The sequence below is a fragment of the Haematobia irritans genome, chromosome 3, assembly GCF_050003625.1.
Source record: "Haematobia irritans isolate KBUSLIRL chromosome 3, ASM5000362v1, whole genome shotgun sequence".
Lineage (NCBI taxonomy): Eukaryota > Metazoa > Arthropoda > Insecta > Diptera > Muscidae > Haematobia > Haematobia irritans.
The window spans coordinates 94,587,747-94,613,238 of NC_134399.1; the positions used below are offsets into that span (position 1 = coordinate 94,587,747).

General features: G+C 25.5%; 1 protein-coding gene across 2 annotated transcripts in view; it reads left to right on the forward strand.

The window, feature by feature from the left end:
- Ptpmeg2 (Protein tyrosine phosphatase Meg2) overlaps positions 1-25,492 on the forward strand; it is a 343,669-nt gene that overhangs the window by 80,579 nt on the left and 237,598 nt on the right. Inside the window, exon 1 of one of the 2 annotated variants that reach the window (XM_075302916.1) lies at positions 3,418-4,156. The exons of the other annotated variant lie outside the window; for it this stretch is intronic. Coding sequence (XP_075159031.1) covers positions 4,100-4,156 — 57 coding nt within the window. The 5' untranslated portion in view covers positions 3,418-4,099. Of the gene's footprint in view, positions 1-3,417; positions 4,157-25,492 lie in introns of those variants that run through there. 2 annotated transcript variants of the gene reach the window in all.

A 25,492-nucleotide genomic window follows, 5' to 3' on the forward strand; every position in this document is an offset into this window, starting at 1 on the left:
AAAATAAAATTTTGACAAAATGTTCTATAGAAATAACATTTTGACAAAATCTTCTATAGAAATAAAATTTTGACAAAATCTTCTATATAAATAAAATTTTGACAAAATTTTCTATAGAAATAAAATTTTGACAAAATTTTCTATAGAAATAAAATTTTGACAAAATTTTCTATAGAAATAAAATTTTGACAAAATTTTCTATAGAAATAAAATTTTGAGAAAATTTTCTATAGAAATAAAATTTTGAGAAAATTTTCTATAGAAATAAAATTTTGACAAAATTTTCTATATAAGTAAAATTATGAGAACATTTTCGATAGAAATAAAATGTTGACAAACTCTTCTATAGAAATAAAATTTTAACAAAATTTTTCTATAGAAATAAAATTTTGACATAATTTTCTGTGGAAATAAAATTTTGACAAAACTTTCTATAGAAATAAAATTTTGACAATATTGTCTATAGAAATAAAATGTTGACAAAATTTTCTATAGAAATAAAAATGTGACAAACTCTTCTATAGAAATAAAATTTTGAGAAAAATTTCGATAGAAATAAAATTTTGACAAAGTTTTCTATAGAAATAAAATTTTGAGAAAATTTTCTATATAAATAAAATTATGAGAAAATTTTCTATAGAAATAAAAGTTTCTAGAGAAGTAAAATTATGAAAAAATTTTCTATAGAAATAAAATTTTGACAAAATTTTCTATAGAAATAAAATGTTGACAAAATTTTCTATAGAAATAAAATTTTGACAAAATTTTCTATAGAAATAAAATTTTGACAAAATTTTCTACAGAAATAAATTTTTGACAAAATTTTCTATAGAAATAAAATTTTTCGAAAATTTTCTATAGATATAACATTTTGACAAAATTTTCTATAGAAATAAAATTTTGACAAAATCTATAGAAATAAAATGTTGACAAAATTTTCTATAGAAATACAATTTTGACAAAATTCTCTAAAGAAATAAAATTTTAACAAAATTTTTCTATAGAAATAACATTTTGACATAATTTTCTATGGAAATAGAATTTTGAGAAAATTTTCTATAAAATATAATTTTGACAATATTTTCTATAGAAATAAAATTTTGACAAAATTTTCTATAGAAATAAAAATGTGACAAACTCTTCTATAGAAATAAAATTTTGAGAAAATTTTCGATAGAAATAAAATTTTGACAAAGTTTTCTACAGAAGTAAAATTATGAGAAAATTTTTTATTGAAATAAAATTTTGACAAAATTTTCTATAGAAATAAAATTTTGACAAAATTTTCTATAGAAATAAAATTTTGACAAAATTTTCTATAGAACTAAAATTTTGACAAAATTTTCCACAGAAATAAATTTTTGACAAAATTTTCTATAGAAATAAAATTTTGCGAAAATTTTCTATAGATATAACATTTTGACAAAATTTTCTATAGAAATAAAATTTTGACAAAATTTTCTATAGAAATATAATTTTAACAAAATTTTTCTATAGAAATAAAATTTTGACATAATTTTTAACATCCCAGTAAAAAATCTGGAAGTTGTTCCATAAACATCTCTTTTAAAGCGCTTCCCCGGATCCTCTATCGTTTTTTTCCACTTCCGATGCAGTCCTTTTGGATAAGTCTTAGAAAGTATGGAATTAAGTGAAAATTAAAGTTTTGGACAACAAAAATTTCCCAAAAAAGAATAGAAAATCAATAAAAAAGTAAAAAAAAATGACTTTTTCACTTCCAAGGAAGTTCTTTTGAGAACATTTTGCAAACTACGATATAAAAAACTAATTTTTTAGAATAATATTTAATAAAAAAAATTGCCGCTGGTGAGATTTGAATCAGCTTTCTTTATTTTATCCATTCTTAATATTAAAGAACATCTCAGGAAGTAGTTAGAATGTCGTGCCGTGGTGTCATATTAGGTTCATATCACAAACATTTGAATAGACGTTTTGATGCATCGTGCTCAATGGCATTTGTGGCTGAGTGTGCCAAGGCGTTCTGTTATGGTGCCAACAGACCCAGGTTCAACCCCCGGTAGAAGCGAAGAAGTTTTGCAATTTGTAAAAATTAGATAATAGGAAAAGTGTAACAAAAAATACTGATAAAAATAAAACGTAAAATTGGAAAACATTTTTAGTTTTTTTAAATTTCTTCACCCAAATGAACTTCCAAGGTACACTTTCCAAAATGATCCAAAAATTGAGCACTTCCGTCCTATGACATGCCCATGTAAAATTGATTGGGGATGATCCAAGTTTGCACTACTTCCGGATCACAAATTGGGGATCCAAGCTACTTTTTTGTTTTGGAAGCTCTTTTTTTGCTGGGATTTTTAAAAGTAATAAAAACTTCAATTTTTTTGTCAAATATGTGCGACACTTAGCAAATGTTTTACAATGAATTAGTATGAATTACAATTAATTTTATAAATTAACAAAAGTTCAAGAATTTGTTGTACGAAGTAAAAATGTAAAATAATGGAATAAAACCTCAAGTTATTAGTTATAGCTTAATTAGTTTAGCTTCTTGTCTACCACAATTACTTTAGAGATTATTTCATTACATCAAAAATGTTTTTCTTTATTTTTGGGAAAATTTGTCTTACATATTTCAATTATTCGTGTCCTAAATTTAACCAGGAAACTTGATAAAGAAAAGATTATGAGCTTTCTTTTAGTGAAAGTTTCTTTATTTGTCATTTTATTGTGTAAATTGCATACTCTAAAATTAATATTGCAGTTATCTTCCATACTAGGTCACTATGTTTTCAATGTGGGCTTTTATTCCATTTAGAATTGTAAAATTGTAAAATTACTAGTGTGTACACTTGTGAGCCACTGTACACATTTTGACTTTGAATCTTCTTTGGTGTGTAGATTTTAATTCACTCAGCGACAGCGATAGTTTTGTTGTGGTAGCACCACCATTAAACAACGCGGCATTGTTTATGACGTCGTTACTGACTGGCATACATACCGGTGGTAAGCGCGTTAAAAGCGATTTGCTTTTTTTTACAATTTGAGGAAGCTGTTGCTGATGGTTCTCTTCAATTTCATTTCTGGTCTCATTGTACCTCCAACCAACATCACATCAACATTTCGTCTATGTTTGTCGTCGCTCGTCGCATTGCCTTCTATACAACGATCGATTGATCGCCTTCATTGTGTTGTGGTGTTTCATGTTTGTATTGTCATCATTGTTTTTGATTTTTTTTTGTGTCTTTCATTGTTTTGTGACGCCTTTTATGTTCTCCAGTATTTGTGATGACAAAAAAAAAAAGTATTTTCCTTTAAGAAATATTCAAACGTGGTGATGCAAAAAAAAAATAGAAGAAGAGTAAAAGAAAATATCAATTAATTATTAAAAAAAAAAAATAGAAAACAAAACATACTCAGTTATATTTTTATAAAATTAACTTGAGATATCGTGAATGCAAACCCAAAACAGAGAACTTTCATTTTTGTTTCTTTGCAAAGAAGATGCAAATTTTGTGAAACAAGTTCCAAATGAGTGTTAAATTTATTTTAATCAAATGCAATTTACTAGATAAAACAAAACAAAAATGATATTCGATTGCAAATAAATAATGGCGAATGGAAGTAATCAATCATTTTCATATTAAAATGGATTCTTTGAAATCTTTTCTATACGTTGGCGCTTTGTGTGAAATGCAAAACGGAATATCAAATGAAAAATGAATGTGTTTGTTATGTGGCAAAGTGTTTGTTGAATAGGAAATACCAACAACAGCAACTATACCAATTTGTGTATATGTTTGTGGATGATGTGTGTGAGAGATATGCGATGTGATTTTATTCTCCTCTTTGAAGAATCAATCAACAACATGTGAATCAAATATCGAGAGTGCAATTTACAAAAACAACAACAACTACAAAGTGAAAGAGAGTACTCGTAGCATACATCAAAAGTCATTTTGTGTTTACACTCAAACTTATCAAGAGTATTGGGATAATCAATGCAAATTGTTTCCCCTTTCCCCCGTCTTATCACGAAAAATTATACATCACCCCCTGATTGGCATTTTTCTCCCATGTCATAAATCATTGTTAGTTATTTTCGTCACATTGTTTAAATATGATTGGTGATGCCAAGGATAATTGCCATCGTAAGATATTTCTTCGAATTATCAAGGTTAGTATTAATTAAATATCGATGAAAGAAATTATGGGACCTCAAAACCAATTTGAAAACGAGACACACTCAGTTTTATCATTGAGCATAACTAGTATAATAGGTTCGTTCAAATATTTAAATTGAAATATATACAGTCAGCAAAAAAAAAAGTCAATTTGAAGTAAATTGTGGAACGACATGAAAAATATCAACTATATATATTTTTATTATACTTTAAATTAAAGCTTGAGATCTGGGCTACAATATAGAATAAACAAAAATAATTCACATTAATTCTGCTTAGGGAAATAAATATCAAAAAACAAAAACGAGTTAATTTCACTTAGTCAAAAAAAACTTGTACACTAAAAATAAATAAGAAGTATTGGTTTAAACACTAAGGGCCCCCCTACGGGAAATGGATTAACCACAGGACCGGTACAGGACTAGTCCCTGGTGTGCAGTCCTAGTTCTGGTCAAGACGTATGGAAGGGACCGGTCACTTTAACATGGGTTTGTCACTGACGTGGTAGGTTAGGTTAGGTGGCAGCCGATGTATCAAGCTCACTTAGACTATTCAGTCCATTATCGCTGAGTGCTGCCCGATTCCATGTTAAGCTTAATGACAAGGGACCTCCTTTTTATAGCCGAGTCCGAACGGCGTTCCACATTGCAGTGAAACCACTTAGAGAAGTTTTGAAACCCTCAGAAATGTCACCAGCATTACTAAGGTGAGATAATCCACTGCTGAAAAACTTTTTGGTGTTCGGTCGAAGCAGGAATAGAACCCACGACCTTGTGTATGCAAGACGGACATGCTAACCATTGCACCACGATGGCAAAAATTCATGAATTTGGCTTCGAATTACTTCCCCACCCACCGTATTCTCTTATATCAAGCGAGTAAGGAAATCATTAAATTATCTCTATTTAAAAACTGCGACAAACTGGATCACCGGTACCAGTCCTGTGATAGGTCCGTTAGTGGCAATTTGCACCAATTTCCCGTAGGGCTATTTTTTTATTTTTTCATAAAAACTTGTGAAAAATATTATTGGGGATTTTTTAGAGGAATTTAAATTTAAAATGGGAGTTTTTGGGGACGAAAGCGTCCCAATTTTGGAACAAAAGCCAGAAATATATTAGCAGCACTTGCGTCGAAGGTCAGATAGTGTCCGATTTATTGAAATGTTTTTTTTTTCGAAAGATCCCATCGCAAACTTTCCCATCCCTTCCGACCGTGAGGGTATCATCCCCATAACTAGTATTACAGTTAGAAATTTTGAAAAAGCATATTCAAAAAAGGTAGCACAAAAAAGTCGCTTAATGATAAAGAAGGTCCTTACATTTGTGAGGTCTCACGACGTGACTCACGCACACTCACGCTGTTATCATCAGCGTGACTCACGACTCACGAGTGTGTCACGAAAATTTTCATGAGTCACGACAATTTCGTGTCACGTGCACACCTCTAGTGTGTATAAGGTATACATTTGAAATTAAAGTAACTTTCGTAAAAAAGGTTGGAATTCTTTTTGCATAAAAAACATCTTTGCAATAATTATGAAATTTTGAAATTATGCAATTACCAACGTGGGTTACATAAGGTAAAATGTCTCGTTGTTTTTCAAGGTTTACTCAGTCTATCGGAATGTCGGTTTACAGAAATATGACAATCATAAATTAGAAAGTGCAAACTTCTTTTTAACAATTGGGAGCCCTTGGATTCTGGATTAGAACCCACGACTATGTATGTTCCACAAGTCAACTACTATGCCAAAATTTTATTTCTATAGAAAATTTTGTCAAAATTATATTTATATAGACAATTTTGTCAAAATTGTATTTCTATAGAAAATTTTGTCAAAATTTTATTTCTTTCGAAAATTGGGTCCAAATTTTATTTCTATAGAACATTTTGTCAACATTTTATTTCTATAGAAAATTTTGTCAAAATTTTATTTCTATAGAAAATTTTGTCAACATTTTATTTCTATAGAAAATGTTGTCAAAATTTTATTTCTATAGAAAATTTTGTCAAAATTTTATTTCTATAGAAAATTTTGTCAAAATTTTAATTCTATAGAATATTTTGCCAAAATTTTATTTCTATAAAAAAAAATTTGTCAAAATTTTATTTCTATAGAAAATTTTGCCAATATTTTATTTTTATAGAAAAAATTGTCAAAATTTTATTTCTATAGAAAAAATTGTCAAAATTTTATTTCTATAGAAAATTTTGTCAAAATTTTATTTTTATAGAAAATTTTTTCAAAATTTTATTTCTATAGAAAATTTTGTCAACATTTTATTTTTGTAGAAAATTTTGTCAAAATTTTATTTTTATAGAAAATTTTGTCAAAATTTATTTCTATGGAAAATTTTCTTAAAATTTTATTTATAGAGAATTTTCTCAATTTTTTTTATAGAAAATTTTTTCAAAATTTTATTTCTATAGAAAATTTTGTCAAAATTTTATTTTTGTAGAAAATTTTGTCAAAATTTTATTTTTATAGAAAATTTTGTCAAAATTTATTTCTATGGAAAATTTTCTTAAAATTTTATTTATAGAGAATTTTCTCAATTTTTTTTATAGAAAATTTTCTCAAAATTTTATTTCTATAGAAAATTTTGTCAAAATTTTATTTCTATAAAATTTTGTCAAAATTTTATTTCTATCGAAAATGTTGTCAAAATTTTATTTCTATAGAAAATTTTGTTAAAATTTTAATTCTATAGAATATTTTGCCAAAATTTTATTTCTATAAAAAATTGTGTCAAAATTTTATTTCTATAAAAAATTTTGTCAAAATTTTATTTCTATAAAATTTTGTCAAAATTTTATTTCTATAAAATTTTGTCAAAATTTTATTGCTATAGAAAATTTTGCCAATATTTTATTTTTATAGAAAAAATTGTCAAAATTTTATTTCTATAGAAGAAATTGTCAAAATTTTATTTCTATAGAAAATTTTGTCAAAATTTTATTTTTATAGAAAATTTTTTCAAAATTTTATTTCTATAGAAAATTTTGTCAAAATTTTATTTTTGTAGAAAATTTTGTCAAAATTTTATTTTTATAGAAAATTTTGTCAAAATTTATTTCTATGGAAAATTTTCTTAAAATTTTATTTATAGAGAATTTTCTCAATTTTTTTTTTATAAAAAATTTTCTCAAAATTTTATTTCTATAGAAAATTTTGTTAAAATTTTAATTCTATAGAATATTTTGCCAAAATTTTATTTCTATAAAAAATTGTGTTAAAATTTTATTTCTATAAAAAATTTTGTCAAAATTTTATTTCTATAGAAAATGTTGTCAAAATTTTATTTCTATAGAAAATTTTGTTAAAATTTTAATTCTATAGAATATTTTGCCAAAATTTTATTTCTATAGAAAATTTTGTCAAAATGTTATTTCTATAAAAAAATTTGTCAAAATTTTATTTCTATAGAAAATTTTGCCAATATTTTATTTTTATAGAAAAAATTGTCAAAATTTTATTTCTATAGAAAAAATTGTCAAAATTTTATTTCTATAGAAAATTTTGTCAAAATTTTATTTTTATAGAAAATTTTTTCAAAATTTTATTTCTATAGAAAATTTTGTCAAAATTTTATTTTTGTAGAAAATTTTGTCAAAATTTTATTTTTATAGAAAATTTTGTCAAAATTTTATTTTTATAGAAAATTTTGTCAAAATTTATTTCTATGGAAAATTTTCTTAAAATTTTATTTATAGATAAATTTCTCAATTTTTTTTTATAAAAAATTTTCTCAAAATTTTATTTCTATAGAAAATTTTGTCAAAATTTTAGTTCTATAAAATTTTGTCAAAATTTTATTTCTATAGAAAATGTTGTCAAAATTTTATTTCTATAGAAAATTTTGTTAAAATTTTAATTCTATAGAATATTTTGCCAAAATTTTATTTCTATAAAAAATTGTGTCAAAATTTTATTTCTATAAAAAATTTTGTTAAAATTTTATTTCTATAGAAAATTTTTTCAAAATTTTATTTTTATAGAAAATTTTGTCAAAATTTATTTCTATGGAAAATTTTCTTAAAATTTTATTTATAGAGAATTTTCTCAATTTTTTTATAGAAAATTTTCTCAAAATTTTAGTTCTATAGAAAATTTTCTTAAAATTTTATTTCTATACAAAATGTTATCGAAATTTTATGTCTATAGATAATTTTCTCAAAATTTTATTTATATAGAAAATTTTGTCAAAATTTTATTTCTATAGAAATATTTTTCAAAATTTTATCAAAATTTTATATCTATAGAAAATTTTGTCAAAATTTTATTTCTATAGAAAATTTAGTCAAATTTTATTTCTATAGAAAATTTATTTCATTATTGTTGTTCTTGATTTCAGCTTGACTAAACTACAAGAGTAGCTTAACAACAGAGGAAAAGAATGTTTGTCAAATTTATTTGGACAAAGCCCTATAGACTGCAAGATGGTTGGATGGACGCACGTTTCGGAATTACCACATTCTTCATCAGCTCCTCTACTTGCAGCAAAACTATGAACCAATTGTGAGAATAAAATCAGGCAGTTCACTAAACCCAAAGTGAGCCACACTTGAACCTTCCGAAAAAACGTTTATAATAGCCGGATATGCCGAAATAAATTCGTACAAACATATCTCTTTTCCTTTACCACTGTCAAATCATCGATTTGAGTGCAGTTGGCTGACAGTAGTATTTTCTCTTTTTTGTGTGGTTAACAGTGCGGTTAAAATCCATTGCAAATACTTTCTTAGTGTTTCGTAGTTAAGGTGCATTTTATTAAATTTTTCGTCGACTTTCAATTACTTTCCCCCTTCTTTGCTAATGAATGATAAAAAATGGTTTCATACAAATGTTTTCATGAAATCGTTAAATTTAGGTTAAGCAAAATGAACACAACCATAAAGCATCTTATTATTCTTTTATCGCATATTAAATTCTTTTCGTTGGTTTTAATAATTTTATGGAATCAATGAAAATAAAAGTGAACGTGATTTGCGTCGAAGAAGCGAATGATATGGAGTGTATAAGAATTACTGCACACATGAAACTTTAATTTAGTGAACATACAATTTTTTTTTCTTGTCAAGCACTGATTACGTCGTCAATGTGGTCGACAGACCTAGAATTGAGAATTGTATCGGGCACGGGCACGGGCCCCTCTTTTCGACCACGGAGTTAGCCTTAGCTGCACACCCTCACAAAAAATCGCTTCTGTAACATATACTCCCAAACATATTTTGCTTCAAGCATATACATTTTTGGGTATTGCCCAAACACTTATATGTTTGATCTCTACCAATATATAATACGTTTGAAAGCATATTGGTCTAAACAATATATGTTTGGGTAGTCTAAGTTCCAAACAATTTGTATTTTTGCATCCAAATTCAATAATGTTGCCTTCCAAAAAACAATATGTTATTATGTGACCATATAATATGTTTGGAAGCATTTTGCACCCAAAAATATTATATGCTTAAAAAAAATCTCCCAAACAATATTGTGCTCAAAATTTTATTTATTTATTTATATATTTACAATCATAATGAATTATGAAAATAAACAGGTAATATAGGTGCTAACAACATAGGTTTTCGACCTGAATGCTCAAAATTTTGTTTCTGCCCAATTGTATATTCCCCGACATCTTTCTCACTTCCACGAGATTTTTTAGTTCTTAGCACCTTTTTCTGTAATACAAACATTGTAGAAGAAATTATTCAATTTTATGATTTTTTATTTTATTTTAATTTTACCTTTTGCCGGACGGGGATTCGAACAGCGGACCACACAGTTTGTAAGGATCAAAGAAGTAGCTGATCAATTGCCCAAGGAAAAATAAAATGTTAATTTTGTAATAACAATCAACAACCACCAACTTAATTCAATATCGCTCCCTGTTAAATAGCGCTCCAAGCTACTAAACACATATATGTTTATAGGCTATTTCTAAATTAATATATGTTTGCATCCAAGCATATTATATTTACAAACATTTATGTCCCAAACATAATATGTTCTAACATATTAACATATATGTCCCAAACATGTTATGCTAGTTTATGAACATTATATGCTTGCACTCAAAAATATTGTGTTTAAAAATTTGTGTTCCAATCATATAATGTTTATAGCCAAACATATGAAAAACAGTCTTTTTCATCCGTGCAGTTGAAGTGGCATTAATGGGACCTATATCTGTTATACTAAATATGCCTGAGATACAAAAGGTCGTCATTCTCCAAACTTCGGGAAATCACCGGAGAACTTAGTAATAATTAAATTGTGTAAACTGCATATCCTAAAATTTTGTTTGTATAAACTTTCATATTAGTTTAATATTTCTTAATATTGTTACTTGTTCTTGCCATATCGCTAATAACTACTTTTTTATATATTTTTCTTTCAGGTAAGTTTCCAATAATTTTTCTAACCTTGAAGTAGTAAGTACAAAATATGTTGGCAGTATTAAGAGTTGATAAAAGCAAGCTTCATCAACATTTAATGGCTTAAAATATAAATATATTTTTAATATCTAAGGTTTTAATCATTTAGAGCTTCTCCAACAAAACACAAATATTTTTCAAAATTATATAAATTATAAAATGATGGAATTTAGCAAAGTGCATGCATACAAGTAAAATTATCAATCGATCACTTGTTGTACCCCAAGCATCCAAACAGTATAAAAACAAAAACTTCAAATTAACACACCATGAACTTGGTTGGATGCTAACTAGATACCATCATCTATGTTATCACCATGCGATGGCGGGGTAGGAAGGTGGAAAACTTAAAATTATGACGACTCATCATCAAGTATTTTCATACCTTGCAAACAACAGATGCATGCTTATCCATAATCACCGTAGAGTAGAATGCCATAATCAATGGTGGTAGTAGCTGAAACGCATAACAAGTACGTGATTTAACTGCCGATGCTCTCAAGCTGACAGACTCTAGAGTAGCAATGCTGATGATTTGCGGTGAGCTTTGAATTCAATCACATTGTGCACGGACAGACGGACGGTCGGTTTAATGATGGATAGATGGACACAAAATAGTTGAATGACTTACTGACAATGATAATGCAAGTGAGAATATTATGCGTTATGTTTAGAATCTGAGGAATACATGGCAAGATGTTTATGTATATCCAACTGGGATGGGTTGGGTAGCTATCCGGTAGTTATCAGTGTTTTTTTTTTTTTTATGGGGAGCCAAAGGCACTTGTTCTCAGTTTGCCAGTTGTTTAATCCGGAAGCTAATCAAATAAGTTTGTTTTTTTCGGGAACGTTAATAATAGACATGCATTAATACATAGATAAAAATGTTGTTTCTGATTCATTCACGAAATCAATAAATCCAATTAATTTTTTAATTGAAATTGCTTCAATCACAAAAATGATAGTATCAACAACCCAGCAAAAACAGCATGGCCAAAAATTACGCAGAAAAAAGTCTTAATTGAGTTTTAAAAAATGTTAAATTTAAAATTTAATTGATTCAAAAAAAATTTAATTGAAACAAACTATTTTGTCAAATAAATTATTTTTATAATTTGTATACCCTAAACCACTTAGTGGTCAGGGTCAGAAATATTGATTTTAAACCCCATAAAATATTTACCAATCGACTCAGAACCCAAGATTATAGATTTGAGGAAGATGGGAGATTGGCTTGCGTCATACCAAATGTTGCATTTACCAGATTAGTTTAATACATGTTTGTAATCTTTTAGTTGTTTTTATTTTTTATTTTTTAAATGAGAAATGTAATTTTCTTAATGAAACAATATTAAATTTTAGGCAACAACAAAAAAATTACATTTTCCCCTTTATGGAAATTTATTTCGTGCTCTTAATTTCTTTTTATTTGCATTTTAATGCTATGTCAATACTTGTCGTATACGCGTTTGGTTCGAGTATTAAACTAATGTTGTAAATGGTTTGATGTGCTCAGTAGCCAATCTCCCATCTTTCTCTTCTATAATCTTTGCTCAGAACCACCTCCTGAGTCGATCTGGCCATTGGTGTCCGTCTTTCCGTCCGTCCGTCCGTCCATCCGTCTCTCCATGTATTTGTTGTTGGCAGGATTCCAGTCCCATTTATTAACCGATTTTGATAATTGATTTTCTCTGTTTTAATAATGGACTCAATATTCAGTAGGGGCGGTTTAGGGTATAATATAGTCGGCCCCGCCCGACTTTCTACTTTACTTACTTTTTATACCCTGCGCCACACTGTGGAACAGGGTATTATAAGTTAGTGCATATGTTTATAACACCCAGAAGGAGACGTGGTAGACATATGGTGTCTTTGGCAATAATGCTCAGGGTGGTTCCCTGAGTCGATATAAGCATGTCCGTCTGTCCGTCCGTCCGTCTGTCTCTCTGTGAACACATTTTTATGATCAAAGTCTAGGTCGCAATTTAAGTCCAATCGCCTTAAAATTTGGCACATGTTCCTAATTTGGGTCAGAATAGAACCCTATTGATTTTGGTTCAGATTTAGATATAGCTCCCATATATATCTTTCGCCCGATATGCACTAATATGGACCCAGAAGCCAGAGTTTTATTCCGATTTGCTTGAAATTTTGCACAGGGAGTAGAAATAGCATTGTAACTAAGCATGCCAAATTTGGTTGACATCGGTTCAGATTTATATATAGCTCCCATATATATGTTTTTCTGATTTCGACAAAAATTGTCAAAATACCAACATTTTCCTTGTTAAATCGCCACTGCTTAGTCGAAAAGTTGTAAAAATCACTCTAATTTTCCTAAACTTCTAATACATATATATCGAGCGATAAATCATAAATAAACTTTTGCGAAGTTTCCTAAAACTTGCCTCAGATTTAAATGTTTCCCATATGATTTGATAGATTTTGCAAAATATTCCTCTACAACTAATAGGTGTGAAGTAATTTTCTATAGAAATAAAATTTGGACAATATTTTCTATAGAAATAAAGTTTTGACAAAAAAATTTGACAACATTTTCTACAGAAATAAAATTTAAAAAAAAAATTTCTATAGAAATAAATTTTTTCCAAAGCCAACAATAACAAAACAAAACGAATGGGCAAAGAAGAAGAAGCACGCTCAAAATAAACCCAGCCAACTACACTCAAATCGATGATTTGACAGTGGCATCGGAAAAGAGATATGTTTGTTTCGAAATTTTGATAAAATTTTCTATAGAAATAAGATTTTGATAAAATTTTCTATAGAAATAAAATTTTGATAAAATTTTCTATACAAATAAATTTGACAAAATTTTCTATAAAAATAAGATTTTGATAAAAAATTTTCTATAGAAATACAATTTTGATAAAATTTTCTATATAAATAAAATTTTGACAAAATTTTCCATAGAAATAAAATTTTGACAAAATTTTCAATAGAAATAAGATTTTGATAAAATTTTCTATAGAAATAAAATTTTGATAAAATTTTCTATACAAATAAATTTGACAAAATTTTCTATAAAAATAAGATTTTGATAAAAATTTTCTATAGAAATAAAATTTTGATAAAATTTTCTATATAAATAAAATTTTGACAAAATTTTCTATAGAAATAAAATTTTGAAAAAATTTTCTATAGAAATACAATTTTGATAAAATTTTCTATGAAAATAAAATTTTGATAAAATTTTCTATAGAAATAAAATTTTGCAAAAATTTTCTATCGAAATAAAATGTTGCAAAAATTTTTTATAGAAATAAAATTTTTATAAAATTTTCTATACAAATAAAATTTTGACAAAATTTTCTATAGAAACAAAATTTTGACAAAATTTTATATAGAAATATAGAAATAAAACAACAAAATGATTGAATAATAAACCAACAATAACAAACCAACGAATGGAAAACAATTTTTAAAAAATTTTCTATAGAAATACAATTTTGATAAAATTTTCTATGAAAATAAAATTTTGATAAAATTTTCTATAGAAATGAAATTTTGCAAAAATTTCCTATCGAAATAAAATTTTGCTAAAATTTTTTATAGAAATAAAATTTTGATAAAATCTTCTATACAAATAAAATTTTGACAAAATTTTCTATGGAAGTAAACTTTTGACAAAATTTTCTATAGAAATAAAATTTTGAAAATATTTTCTATAGAAGTAAACTTTTTACAAAATTTTCTATAGAAATAACATTGTGACAAAATTTTCTATAGAAAAAAAATTTTTGACAAAATGTTCTATAGAAATAAAATTTTTACAAAATTTTCTATATAAATAAAATTTTGACAAAATTTTCTATAGAAATAATATTTTGACAAAATTTTCTATAGAAACAAAATTTTGACAAAATATTCTATAGAAATAAATTTTGAAAAAAATTGTCTATAAAAACAAAATTTAACTTTTGTCAAAAAAAAAAATTGACAAAATTTTCTGTAGAAATAATATTTTGGCAAAATATTCTATAGATATAACATTTAGCAAAAATTTTCTATAGAACTAAAATTTTGCAAAAATTTTCTATGGAACTAAAATTTTGACAAAATTTTTTATACAAATAAAATTTTGACAAAATTTTCTATAGAAATAAAATTTTGACAAAATTTTCTATAGAAATAAAATTTTGACAAAATTTTACTATAGAAATAAAATTTTGTCAAAATTTTCTATGGAAGTAAACTTATGACAAAATTTTCTATAGAAATAAATTTTTGAAAAAATTTTCTATAGAAGTAAAATTTTGACAAAATTGTCTATAGAAATAAAATTTTTACAAAATTTTCTATATAAATAAAATTTTGACAAAATTTTCTATAGAAATAATATTTTGACAAAATTTTCTATAGAAACAAAATTTTGACAAAATTTACTATAGAAATAAAATTTTGACACAATTTTCTATAAAAATACAATTTTGACAAAATTTTCTATAGAAATAAAATTTTGCAAAAATTTTCTATAAAATTAAAATGTTGACAAAAATTTCTATAGAAATAAAATTTTGCAAAAATTTTCTATAGAAATAAAATGTTGACAATTTTTTTATAGAAATAAAATGTTGAAAAAATTATTGATAGGAATAAAATTTCGACAAAATTTTCTATACAAATAAAATTTTGACAAAATTTTCTATGGAAGTAAACTTTTGACAAAATTTTCTATAGAAATAAAATTTTGAAAATATTTTCTATAGAAGTAAACTTTTTACAAAATTTTCTATAGAAATAACATTGTGACAAAATTTTCTATAGAAAAAAAAATTTTGACAAAATGTTCTATAGAAATAAAATTTTTACAAAATTTTCTATATAAATAAAATTTTGACAAAATTTTCTATAGAAATAATATTTTGACAAAATTTTCTATAGAAACAAAATTTTGACAAAATATTCTATAGAAATAAATTTTGAAAAAAATTGTCTATAAAAACAAAATTTAACTTTTGTCAAAAAAAAAATTGACAAAATTTTCTGTAGAAATAATATTTTGGCAAAATATTCTATAGATATAACATTTAGCAAAAATTTTCTATAGAACTAAAATTTTGCAAAAATTTTCTATGGAACTAAAATTTTGACAAAATTTTTTATACAAATAAAATTTTGACAAAATTTTCTATAGAAATAAAATTTTGACAAAATTTTCTATAGAAATAAAATTTTGACAAAATTTTACTATAGAAATAAAATTTTGTCAAAATTTTCTATGGAAGTAAACTTATGACAAAATTTTCTATAGAAATAAATTTTTGAAAAAATTTTCTATAGAAGTAAAATTTTGACAAAATTGTCTATAGAAATAAAATTTTTACAAAATTTTCTATATAAATAAAATTTTGACAAAATTTTCTATAGAAATAATATTTTGACAAAATTTTCTATAGAAACAAAATTTTGACAAAATTTACTATAGAAATAAAATTTTGACACAATTTTCTATAAAAATACAATTTTGACAAAATTTTCTATAGAAATAAAATTTTGCAAAAATTTTCTATAAAATTAAAATGTTGACAAAAATTTCTATAGAAATAAAATTTTGCAAAAATTTTCTATAGAAATAAAATGTTGACAATTTTTTTATAGAAATAAAATGTTGAAAAAATTATTGATAGGAATAAAATTTCGACAAAATTTTCTATAGAAATAAATTTTTGATGAAATTTACTACTCCGTAGATGCATAGAACCTAATGTCAGGCATTTCTGTTCAGATTGATATAAATCTCCCATAAACATGTACCCCTTAATTTTCTTAAATATGGACATACACTTTATCTACCAAAACTATTTCAATGATATCCCACAAATGCTTATGTTTACTAATTCAGTGGGGCTGGTTTAGGGTATGATATAGTCGGTCCCTCTCGGCTTTCTACTTTAAGCACTTGTTTTATTTTTTATTTTCGTCGTTATTATTGTCAGTTACTTCGTCATTCCATAGCCTTCTCCTGATATTCAGCAATTTCTGACATTATCTTTTTGCAACCTTTCGGAGTTATGTCACTTAATTTTGTCATAGATGCCAAAGATATAGGTTTTCGGTGTACTTTTATATTTTTCCATTCCTTAAAGATTTTCAATTTCATTTTTAAATTAAGAGCTTCCCAATAAAATCATCAAGTACCGAGACAACAATCAGGAATGCCAAGAGTACTTCCAATTACTCCTTTTACTAATTCTTTTCCGTTTTTGTTGTTCTTTTTTATTTTTTTTATTTGCATTACACCAGCACATGCTCTACGACAATACATTTTTTTCTCCACTCATTACACTCTCTACAACATGCCAATGGGAAACGGATGTGTGTTATGAACACTTCAGTTACCTGTGAAAACAATGGCATTGACTTTACAATGGAAGTTCATAACAATATACTCAGATAGAAAAGCATGCAGCCTTTAGAAGAACACTAGAACTAGACCAAAATGGAAGTTCAAGTGAAGACTTAATGACAAAGTTGGAGTTTTATTGTCGTCGATTGGTTCATTGTTCGATATCCTATGATATTTTCCGTTAATATTCATGAAGGAAGTGTAAGTTTTATACTAGGGATACGAAACTCGACTTTTTGTAATTTTCAAATTGGACTAATCGACTTTTCATATTTTCGGAAACAAATCAAATTTTTCAAATTAATTGATTTGGAATAGTCGACATTGGATTGAAAGGTAATAAGATGCAAATATTTTATGATAACTCTTATCATTTATTAGAAAAATTATTTTTTATAGGAGATGCGTAGAATATGAGTGTATAAAATTATCCGGTTTAACCGCAGATCAAAAAACTTTAAAAATTCGAAAAGACGAAATGATCGAAAACTCGATTTTTGTATTCCGAGCTGCAATCCCTATAACATTTAATATGGTATTGTTTAATATGGAATTTTAGTTCTATAGAAAATTTTGTCAAAATTTTATTTCTATAGATAATTTTGTCAAAATTTTATTTCTATAGATTTTGTCAAAATTTTATTTCTATAAAAAATTTTGTCAAAATGTTATTTCTTTATGATAAGAGTCATATATTCTTATCATATAAGTAAAGTATTTCTATATATAAATATAGAAATAAAATTTTGACAAAGTTTTCTAAAGAAATAACATTTTGACAAAATTTTTTATAGAAATAAAATTTTGACAAAATTTTTTATAGAAATAAAATTTTGACAAAATTTTTTATAGAAATAAAATTTTGACAAAATTTTTTATAGAAATAAAATCTTGACAAAATTTTCTATAGAAATAAAATTTTGACAAAAAATTCTATAGAAATAAAATTTTGACAAAATTTTCTATAGAAATAAGATTTTGACAAAATTTTCTATAGAAATAAAATTTTGACAAAATTTTCTATAGAAATAAAATTTTGACAAAATTTTCTATAGAAATAAAATTTTGACAAAATTTTCTATAGAAATAAAATTTTGACAAAATTTTCTATAGAAATAAAATTTTGACAAAATTTTCTATAGAAATAAAATTTTGACAAAATTTCCTATAGAAATAAAATTTTGACAAAATTTTCTATAGAAATAAAATTTTGACAAAATTTTCTATAGAAATAAAATTTGACAAAATTTTCTAGAGAAATAAAATTTTGCAAAAATTTTCCATAGAAATAAAATTTTTTATAGAAATAAAATGTTGACAAAAATTTCTATAGACATAAAATTTTGACAAAAATTTCTATAGACATAAAATTTTGAAAAAAAATTTTCCATAGAAATAAAATTTTGACAAAATTTTCTATAGAAATAAAATTTTGACAAAATTTTCTATAGAAATAAAATTTTGACAAAATTTTCTATAGAAATAAAATGTTGACAAAATTTTTTATAAAAATGAGAAAAATTTCTATAGAAATAAAATTTTGACAAAATTTTCTATAGAAATAAAATTTTGACAAAATTTTCTATAGAAATAAAATTTTGACAAAATTTTCTATAAAAATGAGAAAATTTTCTATAGAAATAAAATTTTGACATAAATTTCTATAGCAATAAAATTTTGACAAAAATTTCTATAGAAATAAAATTTTGACAAAATTTTCTATAGAAATAAAATTTTGACAAAATTTTCTATAGAAATAAAATTTTGACAAAATTTTCTATAGAAATAAAATTTTGACAAAATTTTCTATAGAAATAAAATTTTGACAAAATTTTCTATAAAAATAAAATTTTGACAAAATTTTCTATAGAAATAAAATTTGACAAAAATTTTTATAAAAATGAGAAAATTTTCTATAGAAATAAAATTTTGACAAAAATTTCTATAGAAATAAAATTTTGACAAAATTTTCTATAGAAATAAAATTTTGACAAAATTTTCTATAGAAGTAAAATTTTGACAAAATTTTCTATAGAAATAAAATTTTGACAAAATTTTCTATAGAAATAAAATTTTGACAAAATTTTCTATAGAAATAAAATTTTGACAAAATTTTCTATAGAAATAAAATTTTGACAAAATTTTCTATAGAAATAAAATTTTGACAAAATTTTCTATAAAAATAAAATTTTGACAAAATTTTCTATAGAAATAAAATTTGACAAAATTTTCTATAGAAATAAAATTTGACAAAATTTTCTATAGAAATAAAATTTTGACAAAATTTTTTAAAGAAATAAAATTTTGTCAAAATTTTCTAAAGAAATAAAATTTTGACAAAATTTTTTATAGAAATAAAATTTTGACAAAATTGTCTATAGAAATAAAATTTAAAATCTTTTCTACTTCATCGACAACGTGCTCACTTTGTCAAGAATTATGATATTATTTCTCTTTTTGTTGTTGTTTTTATTTGGAAACATTGAACTATTATTTCCATGATACAGTCTGTGATAAGATTCTTTTATTTTGACAATTCAGTTTGCTTCACTTCACTTTTAATATGAAATCAATTTTCCACAGTATTGAAAGTATTTCTCATTTAAAAAATATGTGTGAGTGTTCAACCATAACTGTGAAGACTTTTGTTAAGATTTTTTCCCTTGAAATCAGCCAAGAAGCAGTAGAAAAAAAGTAATCGACATCGACGACAATAGATGCATGCTCTTGAATTTTATTACAATTCTCAATTCAGTTGAAACAAGAAAATGCGTTTTTTTTGTATTCTCTAGTTTTGCTTGGATTTCATCTGTAAAATTCTATGAATTCGTATGTACAGTGGTTGTAAAGGAAAAATCAATCTGTGAAAAAAAAAACATAAAAATGTATGTACATATCGATATAAAAAGTAAAGTTTACAGGAAACAAGTTCAAAGTTTTTGTTTTTTTGGAATTTCGCAAAAACCTTATAAGATATAAGTTCGCTTTTTTCGGCCTTAAAATCATGTTTATTGTAGATTTATTGCGACCTGTGAACAAAAATTAGATGGATAGCCGGACATTCAGAATGTGACTTTAGGTGCAACGCTCTTTATTTTACGGGATATAAAATCAAATATGTGATACACACAAAAACATCACCAAATTTCATAAAATGTTATGGTGATTTCGTGTCTGAAAAAAGTTTTGCTTATGGGGTTGCCGTTTTTTCACCTTTTTCGAAAAAATTAGTCAAAATTTTGTATTTTTATACCCAGCGCCACACTGTGGAACAGGGTATTATAAGTTAGTGTATATGTTTGTAACGCCCAGAAGAAGACGATATAGACACATTATGTCCTTGACGTCTGTCAGTCCGTCTGTCTGTGAACACATTTTTATAATCAAAGCCCTGGTCAAATCGACCTCAAAGTTGGCACAAGTTTCTGTTTTGGATCAGAATCACGGTTGCCACTCGTGCCAAAAATAATCTACCAAAATTTGAATAAAATTTTACCAAAAATCTACCAAATTTAAAAAATCTTATTTTGACATTTTTGATAAAATTTTTGTGATTAGTATGAAAAAAAAAATTTCTTGAAAATAAATGTTTTATTTTTTTTATTTTCACACTTTATTCCAATATTTGTAATATTATCTATTTACGAAATTTTTTCGGATGAATTTTTTTACGTTTTAAAGAGTTTAGCTTGTACCAACAAGGGAATTTTACTTCTTCCACAAAAAAGGAGAACTTACAATGGACTTTGATAGTACGATCAAATTTAAACAAATACAATTTTTAAAGTCATTGAATTTATAGAAAATTTTGTCAAAATTTTATATCTATAGAAATTTTTTCAAAATTTTATTTCTATAGAAAATTTTCTCAAAATTTTATTCCTATAGAAAATTTTGTCAAAATTTTATTTCTATAGAAAATTTTGTCAAAATTTTATTTCTATAGAAAATTTTGTCAAAATTTTATTTCTATAGAAAGTATTTTCAAACTTTTATTTCTATAGAAAATTTTGTCAACATTTCATTTCTATAGAAAAATTTTCCAAAATTTTATTTCTATAGAAAATTTTGTCAACATTTTATTTCTATAGACAATTTTGTCAACATTTTATTTCTATAGAAAATTTTGTCAAAATGTTATTTCTATAGAAAATTTTGTCAAAATTTTATTTCTATAGAAAATTTTGTCAATTATTTTTCTATAGAAAATTTTGTCAAAATTTTATTTCTGTAGAAAATTTGGTCAAAATTTTATTTCTATAGAAAATTGTGTCAAAATTTTATTTCTGTAGAAAATTTTATCACATTTTTTTTCTGTAAAATATTTTTTCAAAATTTTATTTCTATAGAATATTTTTTCAAAATTTTATTTCTATAGAAATTTTTTTTTCAAACTTTTATTTCTATAGAAAATTTTGCCAAAATTTTATTTCTATAACATTTTGTCAAAATTTTATTTCTATAGAAAATTTTCTCAAAATTTTATTTCTATAGAAAATTTTCTCAAAATTTTATTTCTATAGAAAATTTTCTCAAAATTTTATTTCTATAGAAAATTTACTCAAAATTTTATTTCTAAAGAAAGTATTTTCAAACTTTTATTTCTATAGAAAATTTTGTCAAAATTTTATTTCTATAGAAAATTTTGCCAAAATTTTATTTCTGTAGAATTTTTTTCAAAATTCTATTTCTATAGAAATTTTGTCAACATTTTGTTTCTATAGCAAATTTTTTCAAAATTCATTTCTATAGATTTTTTTCAAAAATTTATTTCTATAGAATTTTGTGAAAATTTTATTGCTATAGAATTTTTTTCAAAATTTTATTTCCATATAAAATTTTGTCAAAATTTTATTTCCATATAAAATTTTGTCAAAATTTTATTTCTATAGAAAATTTTGTTAAAACTTTATTTCGATAGAAAATTTTATCAAAATTGTATTTCTATAGAAAATTTTGTCAAAAATTTATTTTTATTTTGCCAAAAATTTCTATATAAAATTTTGCCAAAATGTTGTTGTTGTTATTATTTTTGATTTCAGCTTAAAACCATGCATTGACTAAACTACAAGTGTAGCTTAACCAATAGAGGAAAAGAATGTTTGTTAAATTTATTTGGGCAAAGCCCTATAGACTGCAAGATGGTTTGATGGACGCACGTTTCGGAATTACCACATTCCTCATCAGCATCCTCAACTTGCAGCAAAACTATCAACCAATTATCAGAATAAATTCAGGCAGTTCACTAAACCCAAAAGTGAACCACAGTTGAACCTCCTGAATCAATACCTTCTTAAGGTTGGCTGATAAGTCTATAGAATTTTTTTTTAAATTTTATTTCTATAGAAAATTGTGTCAAAATTTTATTTCTATAGAAAATTTTGTCAAAATTTTATTTCTATAGAAAATTTTGTCAAAATTTTATTTCTATAGAAAATTTTGTCAAAACATTATTTCGATAGAAAATTTTATCAAAATTTTATTTCGATAAAAAAATTTTGTCAAAATTTTATTTCGATAGAAAATTTAATCAAAATTTTATTTCGATAGAAAATGTTGTCAAAATTTTATTTCGATAGGAAATTTTATCAAAATTTTGTTTCTATAGAAAATTTTGTCAACAATTTATTTCTTAAAACAATTTTGTCAAAAATTTCTATATAAAATTTTGCCAAAATTTTGTTGTTGTTGTTTTTGATTTCAGCTTAAAACCATGCATTGACGAAACTACAAGTGTAGCTTAACCAATAGAGGAAAAGAATGTTTGTGAAATTTATTTGGGCAAAGCCCTATAGACTGCAAGATGGTTGGATGGACGCACATTTCGGAATTACCACATTCCTCATCAGCATCCTCTACGTGCAGCAAAACTATCAACCCATTATCAGAATAAATTCAGGCAGTTCACTAAACCCAAAAGTGAACCACACACTTGAACCTTCTGAATCAATCACCTTCTTAAAGTTGGCTGATAAGTCCCCGGTCTAACAAAGAAAAATACATTTTTTTTGTCAAAATTCGTTTTTATTATTCAACATAGTTCCCTTCAAGAGCGATACAACGATTATAACGACCTTCCAATTTGTTGATACCATTTTGGTAGTACTCCTTCGGTTTTGCCTCAAAATAGGCCTCAGTTTCGGCGATCACCTCTTCATTGCAGCCAATTTTGTTCCTTGCGAGCATCCTTTTGAGGTCTCAGAACAAGAAAAAGTCGCTGGGGGCCAGATCTGGAGAATACGGTGAGTGGGGAAGCAATTCGAAGCCCAATTCATGAGTTTTTGCCATCGTTCTCAATGACTTGTGGCACGGTGCGTTGTCTTGGTGGAACAACACTTTTTTCTTCTTCATATGGGGCCGTTTTGCCGCGATTTCGACCTTCAAACGCTCCAATAACGCCATATAATAGTCACTGTTGATGGTTTTTCCCTTCTCAAGATAATCGATAAAAATTATTCCATGCGCATCCCAAAAATCAGAGGCTATTACTTTGCCAGCGGACTTTTGAGTCTTTCCACGCTTCGGAGACGGTTCACCGGTCGCTGTCCACTCAGCCGACTGTCGATTGGACTCATGAGTGTAGTGATGGAGCCATGTTTCATCCATTGTCACATATCGACGGAAAAACTCGGGTGTGTTACGAGTTAACAGCTGCAAACACCGCTCAGAATCATCAACACGTTGTTGTTTTTGGTCAAATGTGAGCTCGCGCGGCACCCATTTTGCACAGAGCTTCCGCATATCCAAATATTTATGAATGATATGACCAACACGTTCCTTTGATATCTTTAAGGCCTCTGCTATCTCGATCAACTTCATTTTACAGTCATTCAAAATAATTTTGTGCAATTTTTTGATGTTTTCGTCGGTAACCACCTCTTTCGGGCGTCCACTGCGTTCACCGTCCTCCATGCTCATTTCACCACGCTTGAATTTTGCATACCAATCAATTATTGTTGATTTCCCTGGGGAAGAGTCCGGAAACTCATTATCAAGCCAAGTTTTTGCTTCCACCGTATTTTTTTCGCTTCAGAAAACAGTATTTTATCAAAACACGAAATTCTTTTTTTTCAATTTTTTCACAATAACAAAAGTTGCTTCACAAAAGACGCTCTATCTCACAAACTAATTGACTTACAGGCGTCAAATTTTGGCACGAATCATTTGGAGGTTGGTACTATATAAAAATAATATGCATTTACTACTAGCGACGCCATCTATGTGTCAGACCGGGGACTTACCAGCCAACCTGTTAATCAATTCAATCAACATTTTAAATTAAATTTTAATTTATTTTTGTCATATTTATTTTCTTTTTGGAGGTGTCCACTTATGAGAGGTTAATTTCAATTTCCTGTCCTGTCCTTCAAGATTGCCGTTAAAATCGATTTTCTTTTTCACTATTAACTTCTAATAGAACTACTTATATAAGATAAAAAATTAATGATAAATTATATATTAAATTTATTTTCGCAAATATCTGCTTCAGCCCACTGTATATTCGATTACTCTTCAAGAACAATGCACGACCATTCCATTGAAGTTGTAGATATTTTGTTCTCATTATGCCATTTAATTTGTAAATAATATTCATGAAAATGGTGGATACGAAGAAAACAAACTGAAAAAAAAAAAACACAAGTTGACGGTATTTTCATGCGAATACTGAACTACAAGAGCGTCTCTTTCCGTGCGATTGTTATTTGAAAACGTTAAGTGATGTTCATTCATGCTTTAATGGATTTTCATGGATATTGATAATATTTTCACCGATGATTGCAATTTGCTCTCGGAAGGGAGTAAAGGGTAGTATCATGTTACCTCGTTTCATATCAGCTTTGATTATTGCGAATTAATGTTTCTTTCGAAAGAGTAGTAAACAAAAATTTAATTTAACTTCAATTTACACATAAACAATTTTATTTTTTTTTTAGATATATTTTTTAAAAATTTTATATCGTTTTGAATATGTTTATAAAAAATTGATTGATTCATCCATATGTTGTTATTGAAGAATAATTGTCTTTTGATGATATAATAAGTGACCATGTAGCTACCACCTTCTTTCGATAATGAACATTTGCTTCTCAATAGTCGCGAATTGTCATTGACCGTGGTATATTATTGGCAAATAATTTTACTTATTTGCATCTAGCACATATTTAACGATAATCAAATTATTTCGGTTAGTTATAGTCTTATGTTACCCTACGGTAACAGAAGAGTACCCATTCTGTGGATCAACCCTAGAATGGGTACAGGTGTGTGTATGGAGCAGTCACTGTTTTGGTCAAAACGTATGAAACTGACCGCTCACTTTAACGTGGGTTTATCATTGACGGGGTAAATTACGCCTTTCACTCACGGTTGCCTCTCGAGCCAAAAATAATCTACTATAAAAACTAGAAATTTTGAATAGAAAATTTTGCCAAAATTTTATTTCTATAGAAAATTTTGTTAAAATTTTATTTCTATAGAAAATTTTGTCAAAATATTATTTCTAAAGAAAACTTTG